Source organism: Ambystoma mexicanum, chromosome 4q (assembly GCF_040938575.1).
Source record: "Ambystoma mexicanum isolate Mex_15411 chromosome 4q, UKY_AmexF1_1, whole genome shotgun sequence".
NCBI lineage: Eukaryota > Metazoa > Chordata > Amphibia > Caudata > Ambystomatidae > Ambystoma > Ambystoma mexicanum.
This window is the reverse complement of record NC_090928.1, coordinates 199,935,938-199,949,692: the sequence shown is the minus strand read 5'-3', so window position 1 is coordinate 199,949,692 and position 13,755 is coordinate 199,935,938. Positions and strand designations below refer to the sequence as shown.

General features: G+C 46.2%; 1 protein-coding gene across 4 annotated transcripts in view; it reads left to right on the top strand.

The window, feature by feature from the left end:
* The window catches only part of ARID1B (AT-rich interaction domain 1B), a 1,170,625-nt gene that overhangs the window by 285,557 nt on the left and 871,313 nt on the right, over window positions 1–13,755 (top strand). For 3 of the 4 annotated variants that reach the window (XM_069607732.1, XM_069607733.1, XM_069607735.1), the window contains exon 3: window positions 7,243–7,383. The exons of the other annotated variant lie outside the window; for it this stretch is intronic. In XM_069607732.1, the coding sequence (XP_069463833.1) occupies window positions 7,243–7,383 (141 nt within the window). The remainder of the gene's footprint in view (window positions 1–7,242; window positions 7,384–13,755) is intronic. 4 annotated transcript variants of the gene reach the window in all.

Below are 13,755 nucleotides of genomic sequence, written 5' to 3'. Positions count from 1 at the left end.
CTAACTTCAACCTAAGATGCAAACGTAACATTGTGCTTATTTTTTAAGCCCCCTTATGCTTTAAATGCCATATAGGTGTGTCCTACTGCTGATTGACCCATAGGCACACAGTTAAATTCACATAGATGCGTTTGTTTGGCATGGATAGACAAAAGTAGCTCCTGATGCCAAGCTAACCAGACCCTCCTAGGTTACAAGCAGGAGCTAAATAGCCCTCCGCTCCCCTCAATTTCGAACCCTGACTTGTACATTGATTAGTGCAAGCCCAATGGACTGAGATGTCTCCGATCCATCCCATGAGTTGGCTTATGTTTAGCAAACTGTAAGATGCGACAGAAGAGCTTTCCTTGCAACAAAGACATAAGCCTCTGGGCTGAAAAAGAAAGAGTAATCAAAGCTTGAGTGGCTCAGGTCTTTAGCTTTATTGAATTATCCTTCAGAAACCACTCTAAAAGGTGCCTATTGACCCATCAGCATTACTGTTGTGAAGAAGTCTGCTTTTTAAACGATAGATACTCTGTGTAAACATTAGGGTCAAGCAGTAGGTTATTTGGTGAACAGAGAGGAGGCTGTCTATAGATTTAGTTGGATTGAAATGGAACCATACACTTTGGTAATGGTGCGAATTGGGAATAAAGCCGAAATATAGTAGGCAGATTTAATCAGGGTGGCACTTAGTTGAATATACTCCATTGTATGAAGGGTGCCAGCAGGAAGATGCTTATTTAATGCACTAGTACCCAACTAATCGCTCAATGCTAGAGAACAATATCAACAAAAGTATCTTAAAACGGACATGTGTAAATTAGATTGTAAGTGGGAGGTCTGAGCATAGGGTCGTGTAGAGTCGGCGTATACATTATTTGGGCTCACTGAAGGCAATCCGGTGGTGCAAGTCCTGTCTTGGTTTGTATAGAACAGCATACTCCAGCCATGGTTTACAAGGTCAGTGTTACTCCTATAATGGTGGAGTGGTTTCCAGCCGGTATTGGAGGTCAACAGGATTCCAATCTCTGTTCCTTCATACTCTTGGGATTTTCACAGGGGGGTGAGACCATATCTATTTCCTTGCAGAAAATCATCCTAGCTTAATTCTAATGCCTTGACACGCACTACACGTGTGCACACGTGACGCTGCTTCTCCAGTTCCCGCCGTCTTCCTTGCCTCGTCAGTCCCTTTCTTTGCGGTAGATGGACGGGAGCCGCAAGCTCACTTTGAAACGGTCACTCCTTTTATTTTTTTTGCTTCATTTTCATTGCACTTTTTGGTTTAATCTTTTTTTTTTCTTTCCACCTTCGGTATCCAGTGTTATGGCAGCTCTCTGGTCCATCCGTTGATGCTGGATACATCCTGATTGTTTTTTTTCGTCCCTGCATCAGCGGCAACCGCTAGGTTGCCGCGGTGGATACACGTGTGTTTGCAACTCCTTGACCCTGACATGTTGGGATTGCGGCAGTGACATGCCTTCTTTGGGGGAGGGGGGTCCTCCACCTTAGCACATGTGGAACTTAATGGAACACATGCGTTGACCGCTCATGTGACTTTACCTCCTGTAGGTCGCACTAGCCTGGGAGCCCTGTTCCTGGGCTATGTGTGGTACAGAGAGACCCCCAGTGTTTCTCAGCTTCAGAGGGAGACCTTGAGAGTTCTCTATTTTGGGTCTAAGCCCAGGTATGAGTCCCAAGTGTCCTGCAGAGGGGCTATTTTCGGGCCTGAAGATCCCCGAAGGAGGCTGAGCTAAGTTCTTCCGGGCCTACTGGAGGATCTCTGAGGATGGCTAATATTGACAAGCTTCTAAAGTTCCCCTTTTAGGGCTCATGAGGTGCAGAAGAGTCCACTAATGAGCCTAGGCCCTGCACATCAAGCCCTACAGTACCTCCTGACTCAGTCATGAACTGGATTCGATCACAGTCCAAGGTGCCGAGCCAAGTTTGGGTGGGGGTGGAAGTACACTAGCCATTTCCTTTTCTCTGACATCACATGAGCTTCCAGGGCATTCAGGAGTGGAGACGGTGAGGAATGCAAGGATCTCAGTGAAAATGGTTTGGAACCCCTTTACCCTGCTAGCTTAGTGGTCAGTCCCAACCCATAAGTCCTTGCCAAATTCATTGGACTTGTTGCAGGCTTGTGAAACATTAGATTCAAAACCTTGCCTTTCTGTAACAAGTGGTCCCATGCGATTACTCCGCTTTGCGCACTCACCCCCCACTTTCAACAGCCTCGAGCAGAGGACCGGTTCTTCTCCATGTTTCAGGTGATTGAGCAATCTCCCGCTGTAGGGGGGTACTTTAGAGAGCACAGAGAAATGCTTGACTAGCATTTTCTGGGGACAGATCTACTACTACTCAGCTCATCTTCTCCATACTCTTGGGACTTCACATCCACTGGGGGATGGAACTGTAGCCATTGTGTATCATAAAATCTTCCTAGCTTAATTTGAATGCCTTGTGTACTGTGCATATGTGCATGCACAAGACCGCGCCCTCCAGGTCCTGCCCAGTCAGGGGGCTCAGGCAGGTTTGGACGTTCCTCCATCTGTGGTGGTATTGGCAGATTTTCTGAGGCTGCCACTTCTCATAGTCACTGTGGCTTAAGCGGCTGCTCTTTGTCCTCTCCACAATTCCTGATGGGGAGCTCCCTTCCCAGCCCCGGTAGCTACGCCACCACATCTGCTGACTCCAGTGGAGCCTGAATCCACACATGCATATAATACGTATGGTAGAGAAGAAGTTCCTGAGAATAAGCATCCCTCTTAAGCCTGAGCATTCCTTGAGCAGATTTCTGCGCTCTAGAACTTTTTGGAAATTCTGTTGTCAAAAGAGCTGCAGTTGGTGCCATGGGTTCTGTCTGCGGTGTTGTTGTCCCATGATCAAGAGCGCACCGATGTCCCAATCTGGAATGATGCGCTAGCAGAGGCACAGCAGTTGTGGCTGAAACCCCACACTAGGGACAGTACGAGTGTGGTTGTCCAGTATAGACCCTCCCCATCTGAGAGGTCCTCCTTTGCCTCTTATACTTAAGCCCCTTTTTGCATTGGTTGCGGCTACGGTTTACTCAAAGGCTTTCTCCTCCTCATTCTTGGGCAGGCTCAGGGTCTAATGCAGTTTGCAGTAGATCACATTAACACCATAGCCGGAGGGATGTTGACTGGTGAGGATGTCTGATGCCAGATTTATGCGGACAACGTAATTCAATTCTGATGTGCAGGAGAAGGTACTTCGATCTGCCATAGATGGTTTCAACCTTTTCAACACAGCCATGGACAAAGATCTCCAAAAGAGGAACAGTTCATAATATTCAAGCTACTTGCTGTCCTGGCAGAGCCTCTGCAGAAGACATTTCTGCCTTCCCAAGAGAAGGCCAGATCATTGACAGTTTGCCATCAGCCCAAAAAAGCAGCAGTGCTTTACCCATCATGGTTTCTTCCAGAATACTTCCATCTCCTTGCAACCCAAAACTATGCAATAACGGCTGGTTGCCATCATGGCAGCTGGGAATCTCTCACTACCTGGAATCTTCAAGGACAATCTCCATGGACCCCTACATTATGTTGGAGGTGAGATGGGGGTTACCACCTTCTACTCCTTCCGGGCTCCTAAACCATCAACTCTGGGCCCTGCTTCTAGAGCAGAATATCCAGAGGTTGCTGGACCTCATAGCTGTGGAAGAGCCCCTCACCCTGTAATGTAGAGCAGGCCTTGTCCCCTTTACAGTACCCAAATCCAAACGGACAGTCCTACATACCATCCTGGATCTTGCTTACGTCAACCTTTTCCCATCTTAAAGATGACATCTGTACAGACCCATTCAGCTCTTAGGCAGGGTGATTGGTTCTGCATAGTGGACGCAAGTATGCCTGCCTCCATGTTCCAGTGAGCGAGGAAAAAAGAAAAATCGATGACGCTTCCATTTAGGAAATGGGCAGTTTCAATACAAGGTACTGCCCTTTGGGTTGAATGCAGCCCCCAGCCCCAAATATGAAGTGGTCACAGCTCATCCCAGGCTTTTATGAGTGCGCATTTACCTGTACCTGTCTGGTCCAGGCTGCCAGTCTGGATGAGGCGTATGATTCTCTGAGACAGCTGTTGGATATTCTTTTCTAGTTGGGCCTATTTGTGAAAACGAGAATCTTCATTGACTGCTTCCTGAAACCTAGTCTTAAATCATTTCTACCGGGGTACAGAGTTGGCCACAGTCTTACCCACTGGGTAAAGGATACAGGAACCTCAGTACTATGGCTCAGTGGTTCCAGAGGCTGCCCGGTCTGACGACCCATTGTGTCCTTTTGGTTCTATACCCTAAACTCAGACGGGGATGCACACAGCACTTTTTAGCTTCAAACTGGAATCAATTCACCGAACCCCAGGAGATGGAGATCCTTTATCCCAGAGCTCCCGAGGGAGGGCCTGCTCTGCTAGGTCAATCTGGTGAATCTCCAGGTTGCAAAACCCTCTGAACCCTTATCTTCTGTGACATTCACTATGTATTTGTCTGTCCTGGGATGCAGGCCGACAATTAACAGTTAGCATGTCCATGACTTGTGGTTGCTGGCCTAGAGGCAGATGCACATCAATGTGTTGGAATTGGAGGCGATCCTCTATGCCCTTATGGTATTCCATCATGCATCGCCAGACAAACTGTCCAGATCCTGACCTACAAATTGAACAGCTTTTCTGAAGGCTAGTCTTTGGTCACTGTGGCCTTAAATAGGAATACATAGCGGTCATTATGTGGCCCTGGCTTTGCCAATGATGCATTAATAGACATATGAACTCCTTGTTATGTGAGCTGGACTGAGTGCTTTTGTTTGTGACTGATTTTGCTTTGTCTAGTGCTTCAATTGATGGCTACTGTACCTACCTCTCGGCTATTGGGGCTTACAAGAGTCATGAAGAGCTTTCCTCTTCCTGGTCACACCCAATTGACGAGACAATTAGACTGGCTTCTCCATCTGTTTCCATCTGTGGGAGCTCCTAGTACTTTGTGTAGGATTTGAATGTTGTCTTGTTTGCCTTGGATCTTAATCCTTTTAAGCCCACAGATTTGTCCGATTTTAATGTTCATATCATGGGAAATGGCATTTTATTTGCTAGTCCCAACTTACCACAGGACAGGGGGGAGCTCCAAGTACTGTTGGTGTCACACCCCTTTACGGTCTTTAAGTATAAGCTGGTCCTCCAGACTCTATCTTTTGTCTCAAAGGTAGTGTTTGTGTTACACATATCTTTCCTGTGAGGTGCAAGTGTCTTCAAAGTCTTGATGTATGGCATGCAATCGAATCCTGTCTGAATAGTGCCAAGGACTTGGTTCTTGGGAGTGCCTTTTTATTCTCTTCAGTGGTTCTTTCTGTGGACGGCTGTCTCCTGCATCGCAGAGTTACAGATATCAGTATCTCTCTGCCCCATTCCCCCACAAATGCTTGGTTGCTCATGCAGTGAGGGCCACAAGAACGTCTTCCTCCACTCTGGGTTATTCTGTAGAAAGGGGACGGTACCTAGAAGTACCCAAGTAGTACTGTAGTGACTACTTTGCTGGTCCATAGTCCCCTTTCCTCTATGCGCAACCCAAACTTCCCCATGAAATTGGACATCAGCCAGGTATGGCCTCAGAGGCGTAGTCAGGATTGTCTAATTAGTGGGGCCTGAAGCTAATGTAGTTGGGCCCACCGCAGTGACATCAACAACGGTAAATGCCTACACTGTGCTGCTGTGTATGAATTTACACATTTTGGGTGGGCCCTGCCTGCTCAACCCCTACCCTGTCTACGCCTCTGTATGGCCTGGGCAGATGGAAAGGGACTGATTGTATGAGGCCAAGAGCAGCTGTGCCTGAGTGGTGTGTGGTGCACAAGAGCAAATTTCATTTTAAAAAGGAAGATTTTCAGCTGGGAAATCGCTCCAGTCCCCACGTGGATCGGAAGTCCCGAGAATATGGCTTAGTGGGGCTACGGGATCTTGGTACAGTAGTCCCTATGGCGAGTAACATTTACCTTTTTATACTTACCATCACACGTGCTCGAGTTTGGTTGCTAAATCGAGCATCAAGCAAGCCACCCTTTACTAAGCACGTGTACTTCCAGTTGGATAAGTCATTGCAGGGATGCAACAAATCTGCTGTAGGCAACATTTTGAAATTCTGCTTTTAAAAGAGCCGCAACGCTTAAACCCTAAGCAGAATTCACTCATTACAGAACTGGAAATCCAGTAACCGAATCCCAAAGGCAAGGTTCTTATTACATTCAGAGAATCCTAGTGGTGCGTCTTGGGGTCCCACAAAAGCCCACCGTAAATGGAAGCACTTCACAAAGTCTATATTATTTTCCGTAGATTCATTCGCATGTCAATTTCGCTTCCAGTTACAAGTTGTCATGCTTAAGTGGGAGCTTATTTTTCGTTTCATTTGAATGTCCAACACCAATTTTTGTTTGTTCTTGGTGTCTTTCCTCTGCATTAAATAGCAAGTCCCCATGCTTGCTAAAATGAAAATGTGTTTACAATTGGGAAAAAAAGGGGAATGGAGTGAGTTGGTTCAGTTCTCTTATGATACTTCTGTGATATGGTTTATCTTATTTGAATTTACGGGCACATGTTACAAGATAGTTTTTCTCACATGCATGTGAGCTGTTGTGTTGCAATAGTATCCTGATAACACGCTGGTTTCTGGCCACTCTGCTTTCCTTGAGTTAGCTCAGTTGGGGTTTTCTGTTGTCTTGTTTTGGCCAGCGGATAATGTGAGGCACAGATAAGTAACAACCTTTTCAAAGCAAAGGTGAACTCTACCTTTTGCCTAATTTCTCTGCATCGTCTAAGCGTGCTGTGTCTTTAAAACTCTTGTCTTTGAGTTGCATACCACAACAAGTGAATAGGAAGTGGATCCCCGTGGAGGTGTGGGCTGTCCTTTAGTGAGTAGGAAAGTCATCCATTTGCCTGCTTATTTCATTAATTGCCCTTCTTCTGTAAGGCGCTAAGGGACTGACCTATGAACAGTATGGTTCTGATAACAAAAATGAAATGGATCATTTGAGCAATAGCGTGCTACCGTGACGGAACAAGGTTGCCATTGGACACACTGCAAATATCCCTTGGTGGCTGTCCTAACCCGTAAGCAGTAGAGCAGTGGGCAAGCAATGTTTAGTCTGATATGAGCATCTGGCTAGGTTGGTGCGCGACTGTGAACCTTACATAGTTTGCTGTATACAGCCTCCTGACTCACTTGTCTGCTTTGCTTGGCTCTTCTAACAGATGCCGCCTCAGTATGGTCAGCAAGGTGTAAGTGGCTACTGCCAACAGTCCTATTACAGCCAGCAGCCGCCGCAGCCACAGCATCTGCCACCCCAGGCCCAGTACCTGTCGCAGGCCCAGCAGCGTTACCAAGCACAGCAGGTAAGCTCAGCCGCCCGCCCGCTAATGATAGCTTCCATGTCACGCTGATCAAACCGTGCAAGTGTCCAAACTGACAACAAGTAGCGGTGTACAGCTCAAGAGGAGACGCACTGTGGGCTCTAATTGAAATCGCTTTTGTGTATTTAGGCGGTAAAAACATTTTTTATGATGATGGATCCAAGGATGCAGAAAGGTGGTACAAGAAAAAACATACCCGCATGTTTGTCAACTAACCTACTTTAGGTGGGGGTCACCCGCCATAGTCTGTTCTCTCACCTGCCAATGCCTTTCCTTGCCCGTCCATGTATGTCAATGGAGCTCTCATCAGTAAATCAAGATTGACTGGTAATAACCCACTGTGTTTACGTACCTCAAACGTGCCTACTTTACAGACGATCGTTTTTGGAGAAGGTATCCTCCTCTGAGTCATGTGATCTGATTGCACGTGTTTCCTCCAGTAGGGCAGTACGTACCTACGTACGTGCGTGCTCGAAGCTTCTAAACCCAGCTCCCCTCTCGTCCACTTTCCAGCGCATGTTTTTTTTGAGTGCTCACCACTTGGAATAAATTGGGCTTTGGTGCTGCTAGTCAGCCTGCCATTACATTAATTACATTTCTTTTGCATTTGTGCGCTCCAAGTGCAGAAACGCTTAAAAAAACATATACATTCAGAACGGCACAAGCAATACAATTTCTGGTGGTGAGAAAGCTTGTTTTGCCAGTGAAATGGGAGTATGCATTTGGGACAAAACAGCGCAAGCAGTCAACCCAAAAGTACATGTACACATGTTCGCTGTTGGCAGCACAACCTGCCGCTCCTGTACAGTTTTGTATCTACTGGCGATTGTAGCTAAAGACAATCCAGAAATTCGTACCCGTCGTAAGCGAACAACACTCCTTTCGTTGTGTGACAGTGCAAAATAGATACAAATCTTTGCCAATGTTGACGAAGGTGATGATCATGGGTTGGTGATGAATTTAGAGCTAGTTTGTATAAGGTTTGTGATTACAGATGGCATGTGTCCCTGCTGTTTGCAGAAATGTGCACACATACAAGTTTGCAATATACAAGTGGGAAGCATAACCCAAGTTTGAGTAGAGTATCGGCAGATAAAATGGTGGCGTAGTGGTGGTGCGTGGAAGTCTGAGTGAAGGCCATTGCTGAAAGTCAGAGGAGTTGGCTAGTTGGGGGGGTCAAAAAAGATAATCTGAGGGATACAAATGAGGTTTGAAGGCAAGACATCCAGAATGTGTGCTTCAATATTCGGGTGGTGTAGTCTGAAGGGCTTGGAGAGGTGATTGTTATAGGCTGGATTATGAGAAAATGGTCTAATCACGAGGGTTTGATTGTCAAGTTAGAGCGACTGCTTTCAGCTGGGATAAGGTAGAGGTTGGCGACTGCTTTCAGCTGGGATAAGGTAGAGGTTGCGACTGCCAGACCCTGTGGGCACTCTGTGGCAGCTGCTGGTCTTTAGTGGATTAAAGATGATCACAAGTTCTTTAGGGATGGGCCTGGTCATGTGCAGGACGAAAATGATGTCGGGTGTCTGAAGATGATGATTCTTTACGAGGTGGAGATTTTGGAGATTCAGAAATAGTGTTTGTTCGGGTTGAAAGGGCATTTCCCAGCAGTGGATGGTTTGATGGTCCTGTGAACCAGGATGGATGTACGTACCCCACTCTTCCACTGCTAACATCTATTGCTGTAACCAAGAAGAAATCAAGTATCCTGTTCTTTTCCACTACCCTGGGTCTGGTCTGGTTCCTGCTCCATGTTAAATTTACCTGACCAGATACATCCGGTCATTAATTAAGTTCGTGTTTACGTGCTGGGACGGGTTGTTGTAGAGCTACTGAGTTGCTTGCTGCTACTTGCATACCTCTCAAACTTTTGAGTGACCGGGGCGGGTTAAAATAGAGAATTTTGTTTTTTTTGGTGGAGGACCCATATGTCTATGGGTGGGTATGGGGCTTGGCGGGTGAGTTAAAAAAAAAAAAGAAATACTACATTGAAGGTGATAACCGCCAAAAGCATGTGAATTGAGATGTTATGGCACCAAAGTAAAAGGGAGTTTGAGACAGTAACAGTTAAACCTTCAATGCTGAAAACGTAACTGCCATTCTGAATAAGGGATTTTCTTGGTATGTTAGGGCACGGATTTGCAAGCTATTGAGACATGCAGGTTTTCGGGAAAGGGGGTTCAGTCTTTGTAAGGCAGGGAAACTGGTTGCGATAAAGGGATGCTGGAGAAAAGGAGTGAAAATGCGACTTTATGTACAAAGGGATCACAACATTGGTAGGGGGAGGACTGAAGATATTTTTGGGTGATAACGGCACATATATGAGTTGACAATGAGAGTACTTACATGTGAGGACAGATTACAGCAAAGCCCCCAAACGAAATTTCGGAGCCTGCCAGGGCCCAGCCCCGGCATGCCCCGGCCCACTTAAAGCCCTGTCCTTGGGCCACTTCTCTATAGAGCCTATTGCACACTGCTGGCTGCTCAGTTACAGTACGACAGAGGTTACAGTACGACAGAGGCTTCAGCGGCGGCCCAGCACTTGGGTTCACCCTTCCTTGAGCCCATACATGTTTGCCTGTGTGTGTTTTTTTTGTTTGTTTCTAAACTCTGCCTTTCAGTATTTAAATCACACAAGGTTAATTAAAACCGCACTACACTTTCGAACTGCTTGGGAATATTAACCTCGCAACACCGGTGTTAAATCACTGAAGTGATAGAATTGCATTTGCTCGGTAAGAAAATGCTGCAAGACCAAAGCCCAGACCATTTATAGTTCACTGCCATTAATTGCTTCACATTTGGATATTCGCACAGGAGTCTATTAATTAACTTGATAATAAAACGATTGGAATGTAGGCTGATAAAACGCTTCTCTTTTAATGCAGATTACCATTCAAGCCTCCCAGTGAGAGGAAAAGCCCATTTTGCCCTTTTTTGCACCCCACCCACGCCACACGCACGGCCGCTCGCCATACTCGAGCGACAAAATGTTACTTGCTTTTTAAATTTGGGAAATTGAACTATTGGTATCCAAGAAATAACATCAGTTAAAAAATTGATGGGATTTCAAGTGGCTTGACACACTGTTCCTTTAGAAGTTTCTGGGCTATGTTGTGCGCATATGTTTCGTTGCTGCGATTTGCTACTTGAAGTAGACCAGCCTACTTTGCTTTTAAGTAGCGTACCAAATCCCTCAATTTGCGGTCTCAAGTTTTCTGTACCAGCAGCCATGGGTTAAAATGCCTTTTGAGGTTTGGTCCACGGTTTGCAGTGGGAGAAAGCATGAGGATGGAGGGGTCACATACAATGGTCTTGGCCATGCATCCCTGTTGCCTTGCTTCTGGATCGATGGCCAGTGACAAACGGATCAGTGTTTCAGTAAAGCTTACAAAACATGGCGAACCAAACGTAGTGCTCAACCCTATCTGGCCTGTGACTGCCCATCTCAATTTTCCCATTCGGATTTGCTGGCGGAGAATGCAGCTTCTCTTTGTAGCAGCTGTCCTGGTTCACCAGGTTATGAAGATCTGGTGGTGGTGAGCTGTTCTGAAGACCCTGCAGTGGAAGAGTGGAGTGTTCTGGACCTCTCAGGGTCTTTCTGTATGTATGGCAGACTCGCTAGCCCAAGTCGTGTGCAGAGCTTTTTCATGCTAAGTAGACCTCTGACTCCTAGGAGGGACTACAGTGCACTGCATCCATCCATGAGGTACAAAGATTTGATGGCTGTAGACGAGGGAGGCGCATGGAGCCCATTAAAAAGTATTACAGCGTGGGTAAGCTATTTTTTAATGGATTGCAAGGATCTTGGTAACCTGCATGGCTTCCGTGTTGCCAGGTTTAAATGTTCCTAATGGTTGGCATTGAGGTTTGCGAGCAAATCAAATGTTATTTTCATTTACTTAAATCCAAAGCCCGTAGTCTGTCTTCCAACAGTACTCTTGAGTGGAGCTGTGACTGCCCTAAGACTACTGTAAGGATTGTTCTAATTGGCAATATTCTCTTGTACCAGAAGAAGAACCTTTTGCGATTACAATATTGGTATAAGGATGAGCCCAGTCTTCCTTCGTAGAAATGTTCCTTGTGTTTTTATTAAAGTAGGGTTTTTAATTTTGTAAAAGGTGTATGGGTGCACAAAATACATTACAAGTTCACCATAACGTTATTTGATAGTTCATTGTGTGTTTGGTCTATTGAATCCGTTTCCTTCAAGGGGCAGGGCCATCAAACCATTCACAGAAGGGTTGGCAGTCCTATCCATTTCTTCCCCAGCATGGGTCCCTTCATCGTGCTGACGGTTAATGGGACCTACTTTCTTACTCCTTTGCCCCATGATAATTGGATATTCCGAAAGTACGGGCGATAACTGCATGAGTGTCAAAGCCATATATCTGGAAAAGCCCCCAAAAGTTGGGCCTCTGAAATCTGTGGCTTCCGAGAACTAGGTATGTTGTGGGGCCAAAGCTTTACCACCTGATCCTCACAGTGGTGAAAATGGTGGTGATGGGGTCTAAAAGTAGCAACAGCAAAAATGGGCACTACAGTGTTTGCTGGATGGCATTGTAGGGCCCATCCCCTGATTTGAACTGCATGGACCTATTGGCGGCCACAGTAGTGGACACGGGGCTCCTGGGAAGGGATTGGTTGCGCAAGCATCTGTACTGTAGCCTCTAGATTTTCTTTCAATATCAATAAAATGGAGGGTCTTCTACTCTGTGTTCTGACTGGGTGGCACTGGAACTGGAGCACACTGAGCCCATTGGTATATCTCATTAGTATAGTGGAAGGAGACAGACAATTGCCCCTGCATTTTGCTAAATTATAATGCACCCATCGTTTACCCTATCATACTGAGGAATCCTAGACCCCAGGACTCGAGAGTTGTATTTTACAATAGAAAGAGGATTGGGTAAATGAGTACAGGGATTTCAAATGAAACTACAAGGGAATAATTCCATCTTGTTTGAGGACTATATTGTCATTCCGTTCCTCACGTCAATGAGGATCTGCCTTCTGGTGATCAAGAAAAATTCACACAGTAAATGCAGTTTCTTGTGTCCCTTTTAGATCCTTGTTGTCTATATATCCAGGATCCTGAGTTCTTATGTGGTTATTGCCACCTGCTGGCCTCATGGACTATACTGACCTCCAGTCTTGCCACATCTGAAACGTGTCTCCAGATCTTTCTCAGTGCAGGGAGTTTTGGGTATGACCTCAGAGCACTGACTGCCCACTCTGCCTCAGCTATTGCCATCACAGGATGGACAAGTGCTTCCTTCCTGCGCTCTTCCTCAGCCTCCTGCTGTACTGCCCTTACTGTCTTACTTCCGGTCTCCTTCTCCTCGTCCCACATCAAGGAGGCCCTTGCTTAGTGAATCCTCACCTCTTTCACTCAATGTATGTTTCACCACTCTTCTGCCTTCTTGGCTCCCTCCTCTCGTTCTATTCTACCTATTCGGCTCACAATTCTCCCATCCTGCAGTATTCCTTTCCTGGTCGTCCTCCCTCTCTGCAGCCTTATTGCTAGTAACTCTTCTCCCATCTGGCTCTCTTTTGCCGCCTGTTCCCTCAGTCTTACCTCCTCACGCTCCATGCTTCCGCCATCTCTTCCAGCTTTAATGCTGTGCTTCTTTCAATATCTGTGCCTGGCATAACCTGCATCTGTTTCTTATGATCCAGCTGACCTGCCTCTTGGGTCAGCAGACGTTCCATTCTGAATAGGTGTGGTGCGTGGTTCATGCAGCACACGCATTGGTGACAATTTGAATGTAATTCTTCTGTGATGTTGATTGTGGTGGTTATTGATGTCGGTCTCCGCAAAGGGAGCTGTCGGGAGGGGCCGATTCAGTTCTGCTTTCCATACTCTGCTGGCCACTGCTGCTGGAACAGACCTCCTTGAGACTTCACAGGCGGGTCTGGTGTCTCCCCTGTCTAAGGGCAAACTTCCTTCATGTCTGACTGTCGGCCATAAAAGAGACTTAACCTGCAGACCTCTGAACCCATTGCTAAATGTTTGTTCTTGGTGAGCAGTGGGGCGCTGCAGCTGGTGATTCTCATTTCTTTGGTCCTGCCAGTGTAAGTTGGTTTTTTGATGCAGAAGACCTGCGTTTACCATCACAGAACATTTATTGTACAAAGCAAGTCCATTGTCCCTCACGTATGGCTATTCATTTCTGCAAACCTGAACAAATAAGAGTTATGGGCAGGCAGAATCTGTCTTAGTGAGTGAGGGGGGCTTTAAGGGAAAGGTCATGGTTAAAACCCTACTAATTTCCAAAGTTGCTCCAAACGGAGGAAGATTGCTGTTGGTTTTAGGGACCACGTGTTTGATGAATCTTGATGATGGGACAT